Source organism: Pollicipes pollicipes, unplaced genomic scaffold (genome assembly GCF_011947565.3).
Source record: "Pollicipes pollicipes isolate AB1234 unplaced genomic scaffold, Ppol_2.1 Scaffold_7262;HRSCAF=8765_pilon_pilon_pilon, whole genome shotgun sequence".
NCBI lineage: Eukaryota > Metazoa > Arthropoda > Thecostraca > Pollicipedomorpha > Pollicipedidae > Pollicipes > Pollicipes pollicipes.
In genome coordinates, this window is record NW_023597055.1 from 12,427,753 (window position 1) to 12,451,881 (window position 24,129).

Here is a 24,129-nt window from a genome sequence, read left to right on the forward strand (position 1 = left end):
ATTTTGACGTATGGTCGTCCGAGCCGTCGCAGAGTCGCTGAATACCCCGCGTTGCTCCACGCCACTGCACGCTTTAATGCCCCCCCCCCCCTCCCCCCTCCATTCTGGTTCAGAGTCATGACAGTCTTATCACAAACATAATCCTTATAATGCACTGGCTAGATGGCGCCACTGCATATTTTGGTGGCCAGTAATGCATCTGTCACGTTGTCGTGGAGATGCGGAGAAAACAGGTGGCGAGGCAAGAAAGTACGGTACCTTGCAAGCATGTAGGAATAGGTGTGGTGTCAAGCATGGTTAAAGACCACGACCAGGCGAACAATGCACGATCACCAACACGTCTCTCATTGATCCCCTGTGCGGGTCCACGAGAGGGAGGGAGAGGGGGAGAGCGGCCGGGTGCCAGCTGTGGCCGTGCGGCCGGCCGTCGTCCCGTGCAGCCCGCGCCCCGCCGTCAGCGGGCGGCCGCCCGCGTGCCGACGGGTACCGGACGGACGGGCGCGCCGTGTCGCCACACGACGGCCACTCGTCCCGACGCGCACGACACCGTGTGGGGTCGGCCAGGCTGGGACCGGGCCAGACTGGAGCCGAGCCAGACTGGGACCAGGCCAGACTGAGGCGGTGCCAGACTGGGACGGGGCTAGACTGGGGCGGGACAGACTGGGGCCGGGCCAGACTGGGACGGCGCCAGACTGGGACTGGACAAACTGGGACTGGGCCAGTCTGGGACCGGACAGACTGGGATCGGGCAGACTAGGGCTGGGATAGACTGGTGCCTGGGTAGACTGGGACCGGGTCAGGCTGATGCTTGACAGACTGGGACCGGAACAGACTGGTGCCGGGGCAGGCTTGGACTGGGACAGACTAGTGCTAGGCAGACTGGGACCAGGGCAAAGTGGTGTTAGGGCGGACCGGGACCGGCTCCGGTGGAAAAGCCTGCTCCGGTGGAACGTGAATAAGCTGCTGAGTTCCGGTCGCTCCTGTAGGGTGTTTCCGCGTCCGCACTTTACGCGAGCTGTTGGATATGTGCGGGCAGACGGCCGGCTGGAAGGGCGGTCCGTGTTGTACCGTCACGCTCCCCGTCGGCTGGCTGAGGCGCTTGCTCGTGCACTGAGGAGGGCTCTTAGCTGCACCTTAAGCCCCTGCTCAATCCCACTCAATCCCACTTGAGCTCCCATGTCCCGGAGCGTAACCTTATGCAGCACCTGTTATCGCGCTCCGGCCCATAACGATGAATGGTGACTTGTGATGGTGTGGTGTGTGATGGTGTGGCGTGTGATGGTGTGCAGCTGTGGAGATGGGGGCCAATGCCATTTCTCTGACTGTTTTCCCAAATGAGTTCTGAACGGCGCGGCGTAGTGAGACCCAAAACTGCTCAGCTGTAGACGATTACAAATGTCTGTTACCCAAAAATGCCTGTTACGCCTGTACGCATTTCCACCTCTGTGATCAATAGTGGGTCAGTGTCAAGCTAGGACAGCCAGCAAAGCCAATTTTGTGGACGACCTTTAAACTAATCTTACACCATGACTTCAGATGAATACATACATTTTTAAGATAGCTTTTTTGGCGGCTTAACAATTGAAACGTATTACTAGTAATTCTATCGCCTTTGGGTCACCAGTGAGGGTCATTCAGGTCAAAGGCGAAAAAGACAGTTGTTTTGCTGTAAAACTTGTCTCCTGTGTTGTTTTATGTTCATTACCAAGTTGCAGGATCACTAACACGTCACCACCTTCCTTAAGTTTTTCTTACGATGATCATTGGAGTTCACTGACCTGAAGGTACCTTAATGAGCCTTTTCATTTGGGGAACTTACCATATCGGAAAGCTCTTGATCCTAAGATTTTAATGCAAATTCTAACGTAAAATTCAAAATACAAGTGGTCCGGTTTTTTGAAACATTCACCAAGAGGTGAAATAAGGTCTAACGTGAAATGATCCTGGCTGTCCTTTGCTTGGAAAAGTTATCGAAGTTAAAAGCGGCTGCATGAGAAGGTCTGAAGGTACTTCCGACACTGATTTTGAGTTTGACCTTGTTTTACTGCAACTGATCCGAAAGTCACGACACACCGACATAACAATTGCACCCAACCAGTTCACATAGAGTCCTGCCTAGTCTAACTCGTGCATTTGTGGTCTCTAGGTCTGCTAGCGTTTGATATCTGAGGAAGGGTGGGGGGGGGGGGGGGGTCGGAATGTCCTCGACAGAAGCACGCATTTAACCTGCCACGGGGCGCGTGCCAATACAAGGGCCTTTGTGCGGCGATACCGCCGGTGCCGGCTGTGCCGTGCTTTCTGCGCCCAGCGAGCGGCGCGGAGCGCTGCTGCCGCTCCACTGGCGGCGTGCTGAGCACGGACCGGCCAAACACAACAAACGGCACGTGACGACGGCCGGCCGTCAGGGAGGCCTGGGCGCCGCCGGTCCCGGGTACACACTACATGACCTCGCCACACCTGGGCTCTGCTGCACCGCATTGTGCTGGCTGGCTTTCGTATTGTGTTGGCAATCCGTCCGCTTGATGTTGCCATACCGTCGCCTTTCAACGGCCGTTGTGCCTCGCAAGCACGGCTTATGCACTCGTCAGCTGACGATCGCCTTGAGCTGCGCTATTTGTTTTATAGCACTCGGATCCAGCATATCGCGCGTATCTGGCTTGTAGTTCGGTATATCCGTCATCTGTATGAAGTCACGATCATGCCGCAAGAACCATCGGGCTGATCCAGACGGTAGACCCGGACGGATCGGTAAGACTGGTATTTATACTCCCCGTACGCCTCAGTTCAACCCACGCATCGCACCTTCGCTGTCCTCTCCGGCCTCCTGGATACAATTTCACTGGATGAGAAATCCCGTGAAAGCCGCCGATTGATAGCTGCGTTCCCCGGTGTTCCTCGGTGTTCCCCGGTGTTCCCTGCGCTCGTGTTCCTGGCGTCCCCCTCGCCTCGCGCGCGACACTCCAACCCCTTTCACGGCCGGCAATAGCCCGCCACGGGAGACCACCGTGAACGACCGCCAGCTCGTTGCCAGTGTGGCTGTTCTGACGGCTGGCCGGCAACCCCGCTGGGAGGGACTGGGCCCCGTGCCCGGCTGGCTACCGTCGTCATGGCAACTGCTGACACGAGTCGCCATTGGTCTGGCGGATGGCCAGGTGACCGGTCCATGTGAGGCCGCTCACGTTGGAATTCTTCACCGCCTGCGCTCGGTTGTTATTCTTCAGCGGGTGCACGGCTTCGTGTTCGTGTCGGCTCTGTTGGCGCGGTGACCGATTTATTGACGTATGCAGGGTGGTGAAGATGGGGCCGTACTGCAGCGACGGCAGCCGAGGCCAGCCGGTCTGGTGACCGGTTATGTGCCGGTCCCGACGGCACGCCCCCCCCCCCCATCCATGCAGAGGATCATGGACTACGGCCACCCGGTCAGACAGGGGGTCACATACCCTGTGACCGTTCGGCCAGCCAGGGGTCACGGACCCTCTGACCGTTCGCCGGGGCCGGGGGGTCACGGACCCTCTGACTGTCCGCCAGGGAGGGAGACACGGACCCTCTGACCATCCACCTAGACAGGGGCTCACGGACCCTCTGACGGTCCGGTCAGGCAGGAAGTCACGGACCGTCTGACCATCCGCCCAGGCAGGAGAGTCACGGACCCTCTGACGGTCCGGTCAGGCAGGGGGTCACGGACCCTCTGAGTGTCCGGCTAGGCGGGGGGGGGGGACACAGACCCTCCGACCATCCGTCCAGGCAAGGGGTCACGGACCCTCAGACCGTCCGCCCAGGCAGACGCCTCAGTCTCGTGAAGCCGGCTGCAGGCTGTGGGATATGACGCGCGGTCTTCCACGCGCAACGTCAGCGGTGTCTGACGGCAGTGCCGGCGCTGCACCGCTGGCAAGTGTAACCTTGTGAAGCTGCTTATGTGCCCGCCGCCAGAGCAGCCTGCGTCTTGTGAGAGGCTGTGACGCTGACAGCGGACGCCCTTGAGATGCACGGTCCTCTCCCGAGCGCAGACCCTAATCTGGGGCCTGCCGCCGCCCCTCCCCATGGCTCAGGACCGGCGTCGGCGGCGGCCGTGCTGAGGGAGGCTGCAGCACGGCCGGCGGACCGTGCAGCGATCCGGGCCGGCCGGGTGCTCAGCTGGCTTGGCGGAGGTCACGGACCCGGTGTCGTGTGGCGGCAGGCTTGTGTCGTGCGGGCGCCGCACCGTTCCGGCTGGCAACGGCCGGATGGGCGGAGCGGGCGGGCACCCTCGCGCCGTCGGTACGGATCGGCCAGGGTGCGCACACGCGCGGACGCAGGGCGGAGCGCTGGGCGCGACCCCAGCTGGCAACAGCCGGATGGGCGGACCGGGCGGGCACCCTCGCACCGCCGGTACGGATCGGCCAGGGCGCAGTCATGCACGGACGCAGGGTGGAACACTGGTCACAATATCCGCCAATTCAATGAACATACGTTGCGTGCGTGTGGGGATGGGTGTGGGGGACAAGAGGCCGTGCCGCTATCTTCCCCAGCTACACTCCTGGCGTTTGTGGGGGATGTTTTGGCAGGAGGGGGGGGGGGGGATGGGTCAAGCGACCAGCCTTGATCGGTCGCTTTATTGACATCGGAGTTGCGCCTATCGCTGTGATTGGCTCTGTCTGAAGGATGCTCTGCAAACAGGTCGATCGAACAGAAGATTTGAAGTGAAAACTACTGTTTTTTCAACTAGAAGTTTCTTTCAGCTTTCTTCGTGCAGATAAGTATCAGCGCGTGGTGCGACATGGTTCCACCAAGACTTTCGCCTAAATGCACCAGAAGTCAAACATGCGACTTTCCCGATTTGTCTGTGACAGCTGAGCCTTCGTGGCGGTGTAAGGTTTCGGTACATCGGCTACTTACACGAAACACCCAAGTGGCAGAGCAACGAATGTTGTGGGTCTTGGCAACGCTCGCTTTATTGACATCGGGGTTACGCCTGTCGCGTTCGCGTAAACAGCCGCCTGCGTCTTAAATGCGGCATTAATCTCCGGACCTTAACACGGTCGTCCCACCAAGGATACACGGCGGTGGCTCCTGCGCATGCGCGGCGCTTCGCTGCGTCACGCTACTTCGCAATGTGATAGATAAACTGTAGTGCGGTGCGGTAACACGGCGGGGCTTGATAGCGAAAGCTCAAGCATGCTTGAAGTACTTCGGCCAGCGACTCCTGACAGCGACCGCCGGCGCTGTATCGGAACCTCTCCGGTCGGCGACCTCCGCCAGCCTCAGGCCCCGGTCTGACCTCCCTCGGCGGATTGGCGTCACTTTTTGGTGTATCTCGGACTAATTTCAAGTCAGCATCACTTCTCGATATCTTGGGGTCGGGGTTAGGATCACTTCTCGATGTCCCGCGCCCAGGCGGGGTCATCGGCTGCGTACTCCGCCGGCCTACCGCCCCGGTGCCGGTAGTACCACTCGGACACGCCGTGCGCCGCCACCCCGTTGACCCGGTACGTGCAGCGGCGCTCCAGCACGCGCGCCTCCCACCTCCAGCCGATGAACACCGTGTGGCTCTCCTCCACCTTGACCAGCACGCGGTAGGTGCGGCCGCCGGCGCCGAAGCTGAAGCCGTAGTCGCGCGGCTCGGCGCCCTGCTCGCCGTGGTAGCCCAGCTCGAGGTCGCACCACTCCAGCGCGTGCAGCGAGCCGTCCGGCCGGTACACGTACCCGAGCTCGATCCGCGAGAACGAGTACGGCTGCGAGACGACGCCGACCTGCGCGCGGGTGCCGTCCTCCACGATCAGCGTGTGCAGGCCGTAGCGGTGGAGGCGCGTCCAGTCGCGGCAGCGTGCGTAGCTATGGTCGCGCATGCCGGTGACGCGCAGCGCGTGCTGCCGGCCGTCGACGGTCACTGTGCCCTCCGTCGTGCCGATCTGCTCGTAGTGCGTCTGGTGGGCGTCGCGCAGCCGCGCGAAGAACTCGCGGCTCCAAGGCTCGCGCGCCATGGCACGCGCCACCGCCAGCGGCGCCATGTCCGTGTCGAAGTCGAAGTGCGCCAGGTCGGAGGTGTACGTCAGGTCGAGCGTCACGTCCACCAGCGCGCCGCTCTCGCTGACGCGCATCTGGCCGGTGAAGTCGAGCTTCCAGCGGCGCATCGGCTCCATACAGCGTAAGGAGAAGCCGCCGCCGGCGTGCGCCGTCTCGCCGCCGAACAGCGTGGTGTCCGGGTGGCGCGGCAGCAGCAGCGTGCCCACGCCTGGCAGCGAGACGATGCCGATCACGTTCAGCACCCCGTGGGGCCGGCGCGCCATCGCCGCCACCAGCCAGGCGCCGGCGCCGTCGGCGCCCTGGATCAGCACGGCGTCCAGGCTCTGGGGCGCCTCGGCCAGCGGCTGCACGCGCTCCATGTCGGCGGCGGAGGCGCGCGAGCCCACGCCGTAGCCGGCCTGCTCGCCGCCGTCGCCGGGGGACCCCCACAGTCGGCGCAGGCGCAGCAGCAGCCAGAACGCGGCCATCTTCGGGTAGAAGGAGGCGTCCGGCTGCGTGTACACGGCGAACATGCGCTGCGGTCTTCGACGGCTGAAGGCCACGAGCCACCGGCAGAGCAGCAGCAGCGCTGCCGCCGCCGCCGCCGCCGCCGCCGCCGCCGCCTGCCACAGCATGGCGACCGAAGGGTTGGGCAGTTAGTCTGCAGCTGATGGCGCCACTTGGCGCCCGTCCTCCGACAGAGGCTCGTCTGCACGCGCGGCCGTGCACGCCCGGCTCGCCCGGGGCGGTTATCCACCTGGCGGCTTGTCCACTCGAGGCTGGTGTCCAGGGAGAATATGCCGTCCGCCGTCAGCGAGTAGCTGCTATCTGCCGTCAGCGAGCAGCTGCTGTCCGTCGTCGGCAAGCAGCTGCTGTCGGGTGCGCTGTTCGCTCACAGGCAGCCGCGCACTGAGCGGCTGGCACACGGAGTCGCTCCGACAGTACTGAACTGGCTGCGCTGGGCCCGGCGGACTTGATGGCGTCGGCCGGCTCAAAGTCCGACCGATAGCCGTGTTGTATGGAGCGGGGCGGGCCGAGGGGCGCAGTCACGGCCGAGTGGCAGTCAGACCGGCCGAAGGGCGCAGTGAGCCCGACCGAGGGGCGCAGCCAGCCCGACCGAGGGGCGCAGCTACGTGACCGAGGGGCGCAGCCAGCCCGACCGAGGGGCGCGGCTGGACCGGCCAGGGGGTGCAGTCAGCTTGACTGAAGGGCACAGTCAGCTTGACTGAGGGGCACAGTCAGCTTGACTGAGGGGCACAGTCAGCCCGGTACTGGGGCGCAGTCGACCCAGTTCGGGGGCACAGTCAGCCCGACCAAGGGGCGCAGTCAGGCCCTTCCAGCGGCACAGTCAGCCCGGTCTATGGACACGTCCCGGCCGATCCCAGCGACAGGTGTGTCCGGCTCGCAGCCGGTAGTGATAGCGTCTCGCCGCCGTCGTGCTGCGGAACTGCTGTGCGACATCCGCAGTATTCGCCGCCCCCCACGCGAGGGAGCGGGCGCGCGGCCCCGGGCGAGTCCCGCCGCGTCTGGCGAAGAGGGGATGGGGGGGGGGGCAAGCATTCGCTGATTGGGCAAGCATTCGCTGACGTCACGCCGATTGTGGAACGCGGGGACTCCCCGGCGAGATCAGGGCGCTGCCGTGTACTGAGTCGCTGACGGCAAGCCGCTGACGGTGGGTCGCTGATGGCGAGTCACTGACGGCGAGTCGCTGATGGCGAGTCGCTGATGGCGAGTCGCTGACGGTGAGTCGCTGATGGCGAGTCGCTGATGGCGAGTCGCTGATGGCGAGCCGCTGATGGCGAGTCGCTGACCGCGGGTCACTGGCACGTGCGCACGGCTGGTTACAGCCACCCGACCTCGTCGGTTCTGAATGAAGCGGTGACCCGACTTGAATGACCGATCACCACAAAAAGACTGGTCGCGGGGCGGGCAGCGCAAGGGTTTGCCTATCAGGCGTTTTCTGCTCGCTGAGTTGGCAGCCCCCCGCGCTTTGGCGTATGCCAAACCTTGTGTGCAGTTGTATCCGATTTAAGCCAATCTGATATATGAGTGCTGAAGTGGACATATTTGTGTTATTGGGGCGCCGACTTTTTCGGGCACGAGCCAGCGATGAACCATGTATTGTGTTGGCATTACGTTTGATATACATGCAGATGTACATATATCGACAACCTTGTATAACACGTGCAGTACATGGGCATGTTGTGTATGCATGCACGCCCCTCACACCTATGCGGTTGCCCTGCAGGTGGTGACCTCTGATGCCGTGACCCGAGTATGGTGACGTCTGCTGCGACCGTCATCTCGCCCCGCCCACTGAGTGACGTCACACGCAGCCGGCCGCGCGTCTCATCCAGCCAGCGCCAGTACTCGCCAGAGCCGGGGCGGCAGGGACACCGTCCGGCGGCGCTGCTGGGCCAGGTCCGGACAAGCTGGCACCTACGGCTGGCTGTTTAGGGTTTTTAGAGTGCAGCTGTGGCGCCGACGGAGACCGGGCGGCCCGGCCGCCGCACCGACGTGGCCTTTAGAGCGCAGTTTCCGCGGCCGTGGCGCCCGACGGGCGCGTTGGCCATGGCGAATGTCAGCTCCGGTGATAAGCAAGTGCCACGGTCGGTGGTCTCGCGAGCGGCGCGCGTGTGACGCGCACCGGTGTCGGTGAGCGCGGCGCCCTCGGAGCGCAGCGGGGTGGGAGCGGGCGGCGGCGGCTGACCCCCGCCGGGCGCCTACGGCCGCCGGGCCGCACGGCCCTGAAGGCCAGTCCGTGATGACGTGTGAACGCCGCGTTGCCCTCGGGAGCGTCCGCTGACGGTCGCCGCTGTCAGCCTCAGAAGACCTGCTGCTGGAGGTCCGTCCGGTCTGCTGGAGGCCCTACAGACCTGCTGGAGGCTTTCCTGACCCTTTGAAGGTCTGCGTGACCTTCTGGAGGCCCTGCTGGCCCTCTGGAGGCACTGCTGTTAACCTTCTGGAGGCCCTGCCGACCCGCTGGAGGTCCTGCTGCCGACCTGTTGGAGGCCCTGCTGACCTGCTGCAGGCCTTGCTCATCCCTGCTAACCTGCTGGCCCCGCTGGTACCTGCCCGGCTCGTGAGCCGCGCCGGCGCGCCATGGAGCAGTGCCCGGACTCTCCGGTGCAGGCCGCCGCCAACGGGGGCGCCAAGAGCTCGCTCAAGGGTAGGTGTCCTCCTTGTCCTCAGCGCCCGGGGGCGGCCAGTCGCACAGGCAGACAAGACACAGACATCCGATGGAGCAAGTGCCATTGTGTTCTCGTCGGTTGTGCTTCATGCGTGATGATTTGCATGCATCGTCTCATGCTGACATGTGTCGGCTCTTTTCTTGTGCGTTTCACAGTCAGAGTTTGCGCCTTTGCGCACCGATTAATCTTTGTCCCTTTGCTGTCGTCACAGTTGCCTCTCCCTCGGGCATCCGTTGAACGTTTCAGCCTTCCGTATGCGACTACTGGTCCCGATTACCCCCTCTTGCACTGTGTCTGCTGATTGTCCAGTCGCTTTTCTTACACACCTTTGTGTTCTCCTTCATCCGCTGTTGGTGCTCTGTTCTCTCCTCTCACCCCGCTGCAGTAATTCAGGCCCATGTCGGTCGGTGCTCGGATCCCCTGTTTCGCTCGTTGACCGTGCTCCCTTACACCTCTGGTGTACCTGCGTGAGTAGTTGCGGTCTCGTTCGCAGCCTCCCCATTGTTAGTCTCTGTGTGTTTGTGTGTGTGTGCGTATTGCCTCGTGCCAGTCTGTCCTACCAACCCTATGTCGGTGTTCCAGTACTCCAAACCCTCAGTTGACATGCCACCCCCTCTGTCAGTGTACGGGCCTGCTCTCCACATGTGTCCCAGTCCTCCCCGCACTGTTGTTCGTGCTGCGCTGTCCCCTCGCACGGCTGCGCGCGTGCCGCAGCGTGGCCCGGACCGTTGGCAGCGCGGAGTCCGGCCGAACGGTGTTTCAGTCCTCCCCGCCGTCTGCACTGTTCGTGCTGCGCTGTCTCCTCACAAGGCTGCGCGCGTGCCGCAGCGTGGCCCGGACCGTTGGCACCGCCGAGTCCGGCCGAGCGCTCGGCCAGCCCCGGCGGCACGCCGCAGGTCAGGTTCAAGATCGCCGCCGCTGCGCCCGCCCGACCCAAGCGAGGTCAGTCGCAGGGCGACGCTGGTGACGGTACCCAAATGCAGTTTGGGGCCGAGCTCCAGGGTTGACATCACTGGTCCAAGCCAAATGGAATGGCCCTGGCTATTTTCCCTGATGAATACTGGCGTCCGAAAGGCTAAAAGGCTTATGTGCTACGTTAACTAAAGACTTAGGGTTTTTGTCTTTGGACGGCAGAACAGGCTATGAGAAAGTAAAAGATCGTAGCTGGGGAATCATTACATCGCAAACTTTCATCATATAACATCTGTTAATTTGCGTTGAAATGTAGTCAAGTGGGACAGCCAGCCTTGTCGTCTCACACATGGCCGCTTTGTCGTCCATGTGTGAGACGTTCTTTCCTGAATGCATCGTGTTGGCTGTACAGGACATGAGGGCGACAAGTTGTCAAATGGAAGCTTTCGATATACTTTTGCAATGTTATGTGCTCCTTACCACAATTTCTAACGACAGTAATGACGTTAAATTGCTGTGAAATGCTCAAGTTGAAGTCGCAAAAGAAAAAGCCAGACGCATTGATCTTCTTGACGCCTTCGTCATAGACTATATTGGGCGTCCATGATTTCCTTGTCACTCCTTAAATATATGTCCAACCTGCTTCATTCCACCAGTAACATTTCTAACAGGCCTGGCACGCCATGCCGATGGTTCTGCACCGCAGTTTTGCGCGGATTCCAGAGCATTGCATCAGCCACTCCCTGGGCCGGTCGGGTCGTCTATCTTTGGCTGGATGCATAACAGTATAGCCGGAATCACAATTGTATCGATTTCGCCTGTGACGATTGAAGCCCGTCATTGTCGTGTGGCGGGTACGGGACCCCGTGTCACCGCCGTGTGACGGAGCACGGGACGCGCGTGTCACTGTCGTGTGACTGGACACGAGACGGGACACGGGACCCGCGTGTCACTGTCGTGTGACTGGACACGAGACGGGACACGGGACCCGCGTGTCACTGCCGTGTGACGGGACCCCATGTCACCGCCGTGTGACGGGACACGGGACCCCCGTGGACTGCCGGGTACGATCCGCGTGTCACTGTCGTGTGACGGGTACGGACCCCCGTGTCACTGCCGTGTGACGGGGTACGGATCCGCGTGTCACTGTCGTGTGACGGGGTACGGATCCGCGCGTCACTGCCGTGTGACGGGGTACGGATCCGCGTGTCACTGCCGTGCGACGGGGTACGGATCTGTGTGTCACTGTCGTGTGACGGGGTACGGATCCGCGTGTCACTGCCGTGTGACGGGGTACGGATCTGCGTGTCACTGCCGTGTGACGGGGTACGGATCCGCGTGTCGCTGCCGTGTGACGGGATACGGATCCGCGTGTCACTGTCGTGGCGGGACCCCGGTATCACTGTTATGTGACGGGACACGGTGACCCGCGTGTCACTGTCGTGTGACGGGGTACGGGACCCCGTGTCAGTGTCGTGTGACGGGACCCCGTATCACTGTCGTGTGACGGGTACGGGACGCGCGTGTCACTGCCGTATGACGGGACACGAGACGGGACACGGGACCCGCGTGTCACTGTCGTGTGACGGGACCCCGTGTCACTGTCGTGTGACGGGGTACGGAACCCCGCATGACGTGTGGCGCGAGGCTGCCGGTGGTGTATGCCGTTCCCTGTCCACCGTGGCGCGCGCCACGACCAGCTCAACGCGCACCGTGGCGGAGCTTATCACTGTAAGCTGTTGCGCTCATATTGGCGCGGCCCCTTGAACGCTACACACAGAGACGAGGAGCACATGAGCCCATCCTGCCATCTGGGGGAAGTACACGTCGTGCGTGCACAGTGATGCGGCCTGGCTGCGACCGGAGCCGACTGGCGAGGTGCGGTCTGGGGCCGGCGGGCTACCCACGGGTGCTGTGACGTCACCGGTGACCTGCGCCGGCCTGACCTGTTCCAGGTCGGCGCCGGACCGCCTCGTCCTCCTCCCACCTGAGCGACTCCACCTCGCCCGACGACGAGTGCGTGACGCTGGAGCGGCACGCGCCCGACGGCGGCTGGGGGTGAGTGCCCGCTGCTCGGGAGGGCCGCGCGGGAATACTCGCTGCCGGCCGGAGCAGCCGGCGGGCGGCGGGCGTTGGGCGCTCATCACAGCCCCATCACACTGCCGCTGGACGCACTGAACCAACAGCGTACGTTGGCCCTCACAGGCACCAAGGACTGAGCGAAGTGGCTCCGGAAGCTGAAGGGCTATTTTATTATGAGAACGCATTTACCCATCACATAAGCATGCAAGCACACACACTACATTCTGCGTGTAAACAATCTGCATAAGCTCACACTGTTTGATTTTACAAGGATGAAGCTTGCTGCAGTATGTGTTTAAACGCCTTTGTTAGCGTGGGATTTGCTGTGACGTGCGCGGGTATTCTGCTGTTTTGTGTTTTTGTGCCTTGGTGTCTGTGCTTATATCGTTGCGTTTTCGTTCATTATATTTTACGTCCTCGTGCATTATGTTTTACGTCCTTATGCATTTGAAAATGCAGTGATATGATTTATGTATTTACATTTCATCGCGCTTAAGGTGTTCCACCTCTGCCGCCGTGATCTGTTTGATAAGGTGGCAAATAAATGATTTAATTCTTTTCAGTTGATATTTGTATAGTACAAGTTTGGCTAAGGCAGTCACCATGGCTCCCAGGCGCGCCAGACCTCTTGGAAAAACGACGTTGAAGCAGTTATGGCACGCTGTTGTTTCTAATTATGAAAGTTCTAAACGATTCGTCGTTTGTTCGTTGCATGAATCTTTGAACTTTGGGACATCCCAACCCGAATACACGATATTTTCAAGTTCTAAATTACAGAGTGAGCACATATCGTCTTCTAACACATTTCTTTTTTCAAAAATACCTCGGCCGATGTAATTTTGTTTTCTCTCTTGAAATGCTTGCCACCGGAATGCCAATTGCCAGTCGTTCATTCATGGAGGAGACACAGGGGCACATGCTCCCGCTGATAAAACATGTTTGATGTGCATTAACAGAGCTGCGAATGGACATCGACATTGCATAAAAAGTGTATAAAAATCGACTTTGTAGGCCAGTGATGAAAGTTGGCCGGAGACATGCAAGGTTTAGAAGTCTTCGCTTACGCGCTCATCTATTGCTAGTGTGTTGCATTGCCACTAAGCATTAGGTGAACGCTGAAGTATGTTGCACACAAAAAGAAATTGGCTTGCACCAAAGTTAATAAATGTTTATGCCCCTATTGTGATGTTGCATTTTACTTTTAGCCTTTTCGTTGCAATCATGCGATTTCCTAATATGCTGCTGAAAAAGGTAAAACAGTCTTGGGTAAATTATGGTATGATACGATGGTATGACGTAATGGTAAATGATAAATGATGATTAAAACTAAAGATTACCTGCAAAATGTCAAAACGCTCGATAGAGGGGAGAAGAGCTCTGGGAATGGAAGACGAGGATCTATCGTTGGAGAGAAAGGACTTCTGTGTACGGAGATGAGCACCTCTCGGTGAAGGAGAGGAGCACGTCTCGGTGGAGGGAGAGGAGCACCTCTCGGTGAAGGGAAAGGAGCGCCTCTCGGTGGACGGAGAGGAACACCTCTCGGTGTATGGAGAAGAGCACCTCTTGGTGAAGGGAGAGGAGCACCTCTCGGTGGAGGGAGAGGAGCACCTCTCGGTGGAGGGAGAGGAGCACCTTTCGGTGGAGGGGAGGGGACCGCCCGGTGGAAGACAAGAGGTACCTTCCGACGGAGGGAAAGGAGCACCTCTCGTTCGAGGGAAAGGAGCACCTCCCGGTGGAAGGAGAGGAGCACCTCTCACCGGCTGCGCTGCGGTCAGTCGCCCCGCGCAGGCCGGCGTACCCCTCCCCGACGCCCAATCATCTGGTCAGGAGGCGCGCGTGACCGCGCCGCGCCGGCGCCCGGCCGCCCGACACTGCCGGCCGGCTGTTCCGCACCTGTCCCGCGACCGCCCCCGGGTCACACAGGTGGCCGGCCGCGGCGGCGCCGCTCGTGCACGGCTGGGCGCCCGCCCAGCTGGGGACACGCAGAGCGCGGCGCCCAACACGGAGAAGCCTTATAACGACACGCGTTGTTCACAGCTGTTGACGCGGCGCATGCGGAAGGGATGGACTCGACAGTTATTATGCTCGTACCCCGCTCTCAAAAGGCGGTGTTTACAGTTGACAGTGTAGCGCGGCCTGAGCGCGATACGTAACTCCAAACTTAAAGGTCACGCTGTACCGGATGACTTGCTGGCCCCCTGTACGGCAGAGTATGGCGACAGATCCAGACCACTGGCGGAGACGTTGATAATGCTACTCAGCTTACCTTCGTTCTGATCTCGCTGCGGCGAGAACCGCCTCAGATGCACTACAAGGATGCGTGGAAACCTCTGAAACTGTGCACTGTATCGTGTAAAATGAAGCCGTATAACGAGAATACAATGAAATCGTTGAACATAGTTCAAAATTAGCTCCTGATCCTTCTCGATTTTTCCTGTTCCCTTTTCACAGTGAGCCACAGCTATAACAGGTCATTTGTTTTGAGGTGATTATATAGGGAGCAGTTGTCATCCGTTGTTACAGTGCAGTGTATATGGAAGTAAGGATTAGAACTGCGCGTACAAGCAAACGCAGGGTTTGCGCACGAAAGATCCAGCATTATCATGTAGCGTCTGCTGGGTCGGACCAACGTATGTTATCAAGGCACGGCGAACCGAAGGCTGCCCAGTGAGCGTGTCCGCTAGCCCACGGTCAAGGTCAGGTGTGCCGCTGGCCCACGGTCAAGGTCAGGTGTGCCACCGGCCCACGGTCAAGGTCAGGTGTGCCACTGGCCCACGGTCAAGGTCAGGTATGCCACTGCCCCACGGTCAAGGTCAGTTGTGCTACTGGTCCACGGCCAAAGTCAGGTGTGCCACTGGTCCATGGCGAGGTCAGGTGTGCCACTGGCCCACGATCAAGGTCAGGTGTGCCACTGGCCCACTGCCGAGATCAGGTGTGCTGCTGGCCCACGGTCAAGATCAGGTGTGCCACTGCCCCACGGTCAAGGTCAGGTATGCCACTTACCCACGGTCAAGGTCAGGCGTGCCACTGGTCCACGGTCAAGGTCAGGTGTGCCACTGGCCCACGGCCGAGGTCAGGTGTCACTGGTCCGCGGTCAAGGTCGGGTGTGCCACTGGCCCACGGCCGAGGCCAGGTGTCACTGGACCACAATCAAGGTCAGGCGCGCCACTGGCCCACGGCCGAGATCAGGCGTGCCGCTGGCCCACGGTCAAGGTCAGGTGTGCCACTGAACCGCGGTCGAAATCAGCTGTGCCGCTGGCTCAAGGCAGCCTATTCGCATCACGCGATGTCATGACGGCGTTGTCTGTGTCCGTTTTGGGTCGGCTCGACACCGGCTCCGGCCGCGCTGGGCGCCGCCCACGTGCCGCTGCCAGCTGGCAGGCCCGCCTGGTGACGTACCCAGAGGGGAGGCACCGACAGCCCAACAACACAGCACACGCCAGGTCACGGCTGTTGACCGTCCCGTCAGAGGTGGCCTGGCCGAGCTCAAGCGCCAGTGGCTGCCGTGAGCTAACGGTGTTTGGATGGGAGATTTGTCATAGAGGCCAGCATTTTCACGACGATATATGTCCTTGGATGAAGTAGTTTGCGAGGAACAATTTGGGCGTGCGGCGAATAAGTGGTACTGTATTGTCTAACATTCTTCCAAATTAATATTACAGTTGTAGAATGCTAGGTAAACCATGGCTATCTTTCAGATCTCGTCTGAAAAGCTGAAGTCATTGTTTCAAAATAAATGACATTAGGCAGTAGGAACCCAGTGTTGTGATAGGGTGTCTCACAGTGCTTCATACTGAGCAAAGTTATTTCATCTCATATGTTAATAATGCTCCCGACATGAGGTCAACAATTCTGTGCCCTCTATGCCGACGTCATAGCCATTGGGACAAAGTGAAATATTGTATTGAGTTTCAAAACATTGCCAGTGAAATGATATCCCGAACTTCAGTGTGGATCTCCGTTAGTTTTCAGGGTCTCATTGCACCAAACACGTTTACGGGCGATATGTAGCAATTTGCAATACATCTAAAATTAATTGGGAGCACCTACGAGTGAGGATGGATAGCACCAAAAAGCACGCCACACACATCATTAACGCAGCGGATATTATCAGACGGAACATATCATAGGTGGAGCAATGTGTCACGTTATGGGCGCTGCATGACCTTTAGCAGTCGACGCGCCCTAAAACCCCAAATCATCATCATCATCGATGTGTCACGTTCGCCAGAAAACTGCTCACAAGCTCTAAAACGCCCCAGTTATTCCGTGTTAAGACTTTTCTAGCCTTGTTTGCGGGAAATTTATGCGTCTCAATTTCGCCGTCCGAAGGCAAAGTGCGATGTTAACCGATGGCTCTGAGGCCTTTTCGCCTTCGGACGGCAAAACTGCATTGGGTCTTCGCCTTCCAGAAAAGATAAAAGACTGAGACATGCATGATCTCGAATATCTCAACCAGCTGAGGATCAGTTTTTTAAGATAGAAGGTTGTCAATCTCCAAGATGTAGCTGACTTCCATCAAACAATTGGTGCACATAAATTCCACATTGAGAACCTTCCCCTAACATTCCAGTAACTTTATCACTTGAAAGGCCACGTGGACGAATTATGTGGAAAAAGAGTACTTTGTGAACCATTTGTACCCAACATCACACGCGGTTCACAACGACACTAGCTGTCCCAGTTGTACGAAATACAGCCTGCTACTACTTCTTTCCAACCGAGAGCGATCTCGGGTCTTGGCTAAAATAACAAAATAGTCTGCAGTTTCGCCTCGCTGTGGCTTGTAGAATCTGACTGCATGACTCTCCTGTGCTCTTAAGTTCTCAACAAGCAATGCCAGGGTGCTAGCAAGCATTTACTTAATCCTTATAACTATATAAACTAAAGTAATCTTCCACCCACATCGGGATGAAATACTGACGTCTTGACACGCATCTGGCCAACTAACCATGGCGCTGGCCCACGAGACTCGTCAAACAGCACGCTTGCTCACCTGGAGTTACGACTGCGGACGCTGGCAGCCCTATGACTGGTAACCAGAGGCTCACCAATGACTTGTGTGAACGCCAAATGTCGGCTCACATTATTCGGAGCAATTTGGTAAATCGGTCGGCTAGTGGGCAGTCGCATGCTGATTGACTACCCCTATGTGCACCATCTTTGTATGATTCACCTTCTGCGCCTTGCACATTCTTTGCACGAAGGTGACATAACACTCCTCTTGGTTGCCCCTGCTTAGAATCAAACTTGCGTGTTGAGACATCTTTGTTCGACACATTACAAATCCCGCTGGATCGACTCAGAGGAAAGCAGTGGTGGTACTATTGCTCGCCTCCTGCCGCTGCTGGGCTCCTAAGTGTCGGGACCCGCGGTGCCGGCTCTCCATGTGGCGTGGGTGTTGTGGGTGTGGGTGTGAGTGGGGATGTTGTGGGTGTGCGTGTCGCGCGCGGTGGTCAAGCGCGGAGCGCTGGCGAGTCTGTGGCTTGGCGCCGCCGCTCGGCCCAGCCACCCCTTCCCCCTCCCTCTGCTGACGGCCGACTCTGGGCCACAGCTGGGTGGTGGTTGTGGCCGCCTTCACCATCAACATGATCGCCGACGGCATCTGCTTCTCCTTCGGCGTGTTCTTCGTGGAGTTTCTGCGCTATTTCGGCGCCTCCAAAAGTGAGCGATGCGGAACCTTGTCCGTCGTCGGCCTGGCAGCTGGGCACTGTGGACTGCCTCGGTACGTTAGCCGCCCCGAACACGTGACGCCACGCCAATCACACATGTAGCATGCGTGTTGCCCTGTAATGTGGCCGATGTTTCAAAATTGATCTTGCTCCGTATTGTTTTACCGTTGCTCTGTATCAGTGTGCGCAACGTTAAGGTCTTCAATCCAAAATGATCAGAAGTATGTTTAAACCCTTCACCAAACCTGTTCAGCCTGGACGGAAAGGGTGTGCCGAGCTTGCATGGCTTGGTGTGGAGTGTGTTGCCGAATTGTCTTTCGCCAAATAGTAATCGCGCACATCTATTATGCAAATCGTGTTCTCCTTTGTGCCAGGGGGTAATCATCTGTCGATGAATAACACCATGCCAAGTAAGATGTCTTTTGTATTGTGCTCTATTACAAGTATTCTAAAACGGATGTATTTCCGTGACCAGGGTAGGGAACACGTCCGCAGTGAGCGCCGGCGCTGTACTCTGTGCTCGTTTGAGCTGCCCAGTGACCTGCCGGGTCAGCGTTGTGTGTCTCGGTGCGCCGTGCTGACCAGACCGGCGGCCAGGGCGTGACTGTGCGCGCCGCGGCAGGCACCACCTCCTGGCTGGGCAGCATATTCCTGGCGCTGCCGCTGCTGCTGGGACCGGTGGCCTCTTCGCTGGTGGACAGGTTCGGCTGTCGACGCACCACCGTGGCCGGTACGTCCAGCGCCCACCAGGGTCAGGGGCGGGGTCGGGCGTCGGGTTCAGGTGTCGGGATCAGGGTCAGGGTCAGGGCCGGGGTCAGGTTCAGGTCAGGTGTCGGGGTCAGTGCCAGGGTCAGGGTCAGGGTCAGGGCCATGGTCAGGTCAGGGCCAGAGCCAGGGTCAGGGTCAGGGCCAGGGTCAGGGTCAGGGTCAGGGTCAGGTCAGGGCCAGGCCCAGGGTCAGGGTCAGGGTCAGGGCCATGGTCAGGTCAGGGTCAGGACCATGGTCAGGTCAAGGTCAGGTCAGGTCAGAACCAAGGTCAGACTCAGCCAGAACTAGGTCACCGACGCCCAGCAGCTGATCTGGGCGCCGCTCGCAAGGCGCGTAGTGCTCCGAGCGCGCAGTTCTGTGACAAGACTCGGCTGTGCTGTAATCACAACGCGGACCATTCGCTGTTTGTTTTGCTGCCCCGGTCGTACACGGCTGGTGGTCGCTGTCAAACTAGATGCGATGTATTCCATGCGCCTCGTATGCATAGAGATTAGGTGTTTTTCAGCCAGCTGTAGTGACCTGACCTTGAGCTGATATATTCCTGAGCCGATTTTGACCTGGAATGAGTTTCACCCAGCCTCAGCATGGTCTTAGCCTGACCTAACCCTGACATAGCGTTGACTCGATCTTGACACAACGCCTACCCGACCCTGAGACGTCCCCCGCCCGACCCCTACCCGACCCTGACACAACCCCTACCCGACCCTGACACGACCCCTACCCGACCCTGACGCGACTCCTACCCGACCCTGACACGACCCCTACCCGACCCTGACACGACCCCTACCCGACCCTGACACGACCCCTACCCGACCCTGACACGACCCCTACCCGACCCTGACACTCCCCCTACCCGACCCTGACAGGACCTCCACCCAACCCTGACGCAACCCCCGCCCGACCCCGACACGACCCCTACCCGACCCTGACCCTGCCTTGCCGTCTTCAGGTGCACTGCTGTCGGCGGCCGGCTTCATGCTCAGCTACTTCGCAGACTCGATGGAGCTGCTGTTCTTCACCTTCAGCGTGATGCCCGGCATCGGTAAGTCACGCTCTGCGCTGTATTGCACTGTGTTCGCTGCGTTCGCCGGCCGACACACTCACACACTTCGCCGACGACTTCTGCGCCCGCCGTGGGGCGCGTCGCGTGCATGGGGTCGAACGAGTTTTCGTAGAAAGCAACCGTGTCGGGAGGACAAGATGAGAACGATGCGCTCCGTGAAACGGCGGATTATGTTAAAAGACTGCCACACGGGGCAATGTTAGGGGATGGCCATGGGAGATCGTGTTAAAGGATGGCCACGGAAGATCATGGTAAAGGACGGTCACGGGGAATCATTTCAAGGGACGGCCGCGGGGAATCGTTTTAAGGGACGACCGCGGGGAATCGTTTTAAGGGACGGTTACGGGGAATCATTTCAAGGGACGGCCACGGGATCTGATGTTAAAGGATGGCTGCGGGAGATAATGTTGCAGATGAAATAGTTGGCTATCAGGTACTTGTTGGTCAATAGTCTGGTAGTAGTCGGTCACCAATCGACAGCACGTTACGGATAATTTTTACGCGTGCTTGAACAACAAGCTGCTTTTTCGGGCTTATGACTTCACCGTCGTGTTCTAAAGGCGAGATAACAAACAAAGGGCCAATCGATCAACCGTGCAAAAAAAAGCGGCAGCTGCTGTCTGTTTATTGTTAGGCCATTTACCAAGTGAACCATCGATGCCGAGAACCACGGTGCATTGTGCTTGACCGAAAAAGTTGCGGGGTTCTGCCTGACGTCCACCAACTTTGGACCACCACGCGATGTTAACATGATGCCATCACTTCGTCGAGAGTTCCTGGTGGCTAGAACCCACCGCGCTGGACAAAACAAAACACATTATTTTGTGATAGCCGCAAAGGCCGTCTGGTACCGTCTTGGCCGTCTGGTACCGTGCCAGTCTTCCAGGGCGTGTCTGTGCAATGATAAGCTGGTGTCGGAAGTTAGAACGGGACGTGCGCACCCTGGCCGCCTTCTCGACCAGCGTGCGGGAGCCAGGCCCTGCGGACAACGCTGCGACCGGGGACCAGGCCGCGCCCCATGGTCTGTACTGGCCTCGGGCCGATTTCGAACGCCGCTTCAATTACGCGATGGTGGCCTCTGAGTTGCTGCGGGCCCGGCATCCGCAGCAGAAACCACAGCTTCACCAGGCATCGATGGGGGGGGGGGGGGGGCGCAACGTTGCCAACAGGCATTGGAGACCGTAGATAGCGTGGTAGCTATGGGTTGAGGTGCAAAGTGGCCGTGGTTAACGAAATGGTTGCAAACAGCCGGCGTGGGCCGATGGCGCCAGAGAGAACGCGCCCGCTTCGGTCAGGAGGTCCAGGAGGTCGCGGAACCACAGAAGCGGAGCCAATTCGCGCTCGGAAATGGCCATCTCGAAGCCAGTGCGGCGTTTGCGAAGCATTCAAACATGTGGCAATCCGTGACATGCGGAAGATTCTCCGAATTACCAAGGTTTGGTTGCTCGGCTTTGGTGCCGTTCACTAGCGAGGTCGAGCTCGTACATATCAGTCACAAACGTTTCTCGGTGGTGCGGCTTTAAAAAAGTTTGAAAGTATCGCCTTTGATGTGCATCAAATTTTGCGAAATGTTTGTAGTTCTGGTCTATTAGGGTTTTGGGGTGCTTAGCCTGCAGTCATGTATTTAAAGGGTCATTTCAGTATCACGAACGCTTTTACCATTGGGGCAGCAGTGTGTCGCGGCCTGGATTCCTCCGAGGTGCGTCACTGAACGTGCTTGACCATGTGGCCATGTTGCTGGCGGAAAGCCGGGGTCGTTACAGCCTTGGCGCACCATCTGGCGGCGGGTCAGCTAAGCGATACTTCCGCGCATCGGAGGGGGTCGATAGATGGCGGGCGGCGGTGCGAAATCGTCCGGCGGATCGGTGCAGTGAAAGGTAATCTGCATGGTGCGGTTTTTCGCCGACACCGGCTGCTTCCCCTGCCCGCCGAGCTGGAGCTGAAGTCGGTGCTGAGGCTGGTGTTGGGGCTGGCGCTGGGGCTGGTGCCCGACGAGGCGCTGGCGACGCGCGCAGAGGTCCCACAGGCAGCCGAAGAGCGCGGCCAGCACCTCGCAGATTGTGACGACGCTCACGCCGAGGAAGAGGCCCATGTGACCGCCGAACTCGGCCAGCATTTCGGAGCCGGTCTGACACCACTGGCGCGCATGGCGATACTGCAGCGACGTGAAGAAGACGCGTGCGTACAGCTTGTCGCCCCCCGGATGGACCGTCATCGCCTGATTAGTGATTGCCGGGCCCATTTTCGCCGTAATCACCGACGTGGTGTAGCTGTTCTCGACGCAGGCGGGCGGGCAGTCGGCCGGCGTCATGCGCCGTTCCACGTCGCGGACGCAGCTGACGACGTCGCGCGGCGAGCAGAGCGGCAGGTCCTGCGCGGCCTCCACCCGCGGCAGGCTGAGCCAGTGGCAGCCGCACCCGTCCGCCACGGCCGCGGCCAGCCGCAGCACCGGACAGTTGGCGGCCGACGCTGCCGGCCGGCTGCCGTTGGCCTCCGCGCAGAGGTGAAGGGCCGGGAAGACGGTGTCGCGCAGGCCGCGCCGGTCGGTCACCTCGCGCGTCACGCGCATCTCGAAGGACGCCTCCGGCGACATGGCCACCGAGTGCGTGTAGACGCGCAGGTGCGGCAGCGCGCCGCGGTCGTCCAGCAGCGCCTCGACGCCGATGCGCGTCCCCATGCAGCCGGTGATGACGGTGCGGTCGAGCATTGGAAACTCGGAGGGGGGCAGCGACAGCATGAACTCCAAGCCGAACTGCTTGCCGTCAGCCCCCTGACGCGCGTCTGCCGCCCGGAGGAGTGTCAGTCAGTAGGCTGGGTGACAGTCTGCAGGCTGGGGAAGGCCAGTCTGCTGTCTGTGGAGGTTCGCAAGGGTCGGTGCGTGGTGTCTTTCGAACACACGCATGCACGCACACGCACACGCACACGCACACGCACACGCACACACTCGCAACACTCACACTCACAATACTCACAACACTCACACACACACTCACACTCACGCTCACACTCGCACATGCGCACGCACGCACGCACGCACGCACGCACGCACGCACGCACGCACGCACGCACGCACGCACGCACGCACGCACGCACGCACGCACGCACGCACGCACGCACAATCTGGCTATGACCCGTCTGCCTCGACTGAGAACACCCCGATTGGAGGCGCTGCTCCCGCTCCTGCCACTCACCGGCCACCTTGAAGCACCGGCCGCGTATTGTGTAGACGAGCGTTACGAAGTCGTTGCAGAACCGCTCGCCGTCCATAGACTCGTCTCCTATGACGGCGAATATGAAGACTTCAGTGCAGACCGGCGACAGCGAATCGATCAGCTCGAGGTAGGTTTCTCCTGGCCGGAGGAGGGCCTGGTACTCCTGGTACAACCGCGCCTGCAGGGAGGCCGGGATGGTCCTGACCCGGGATCGCACGCTGAGAGCGCGGATCGCGGCGACGACGCTGGAGCGACGGCCTTAGGTACTCCAGGGACAGCACGTTTGGATGACAAAAGGACGGCGGCAGCTGACGGCTCACCCAGACGCGTTCTGACCCGATAATCTTGAATATCGGCATGGTAAGCTTCGACAACGTGCCCTCGCATCACTCGTCTTAGTTGGACGTCAACCAAACGGCTAGATATTCAAGCGATGCCAGTCCACGCCACTTGGAAGGACATACAAACAACTCGCTTTTTAGACGCGGTTGACTATGGGCCGGCCAGTCCGAGGTATTCACATACACGCACGCTCGCCCGCGCGCACGCACGCATTCCATGCAGTTCGCTGACCTGCTTGTCGGCGTCCTGCGCGAAGCCGGAGAAGGTGAAGGTGGTTCCGCCCATCGAGCTGGCCAGGTAGGCAGCCATCTCTTCGCTGATGTTGCGGGCGTCAAGCTTGGACTGCCTGAAGACGGACAGGTCGCAGAACACGGTCTGGGGCAGCTCCATGCCGTCGCTGTCCAGTCGCTGCGGGCACAGGTGCACGCCACCGGTCACCGCCGGGCCAGCGCTGGTCACCGCCGGGCCAGCGCTGTGTTACATCGCGCGTTTTGTGAGCGACGTGGACGCTCGAGGCAACTGACGACACGGATGAAACTTGGGTCATCGTGCAGATTTGTGAAATGCGGTTGGTGCGATGCGTTTTAGTCGGCGATATGATCATGAAATGTGGTTACGCATGTGCTTGTTGCGGCCTTCAGCATGGCAACGTCAGCACAAATCGCATGATGGCAGTGTTGTTAGTGGCCGACTGTTGAGCGACACACTAAAATCCTGAGTCCAAGCTGGGGCCATTGGATTTGTATTGGACGGCTCGCTGTGTTGAGTGATGTGCCGTTCTTGGCCGATCTCAGCCCATTCATCAGCAACACAAGCATCTGTCAGTCGCTTCGCAAGGGAATTCTCCGTTTTATGGCCACAGTGGAAATTGAACTTGTACTCTACTGAACTCTTCGCGAGTCGAA

General features: G+C 59.4%; 1 protein-coding gene across 1 annotated transcript in view; it reads left to right on the forward strand.

The window, feature by feature from the left end:
• Positions 1-8,994: 8,994 nt before the first annotated feature.
• Positions 8,995-24,129, forward strand: part of LOC119113452 (uncharacterized) — a 94,275-nt gene continuing 79,140 nt past the window's right edge. The window contains exons 1-6 of the mRNA XM_037237764.1: positions 8,995-9,151; positions 10,002-10,115; positions 12,041-12,143; positions 17,722-17,831; positions 18,462-18,569; positions 19,557-19,649. Of these exons, the coding sequence (XP_037093659.1) occupies positions 9,085-9,151; positions 10,002-10,115; positions 12,041-12,143; positions 17,722-17,831; positions 18,462-18,569; positions 19,557-19,649 (595 nt within the window). The 5' untranslated portion in view covers positions 8,995-9,084. The remainder of the gene's footprint in view (positions 9,152-10,001; positions 10,116-12,040; positions 12,144-17,721; positions 17,832-18,461; positions 18,570-19,556; positions 19,650-24,129) is intronic.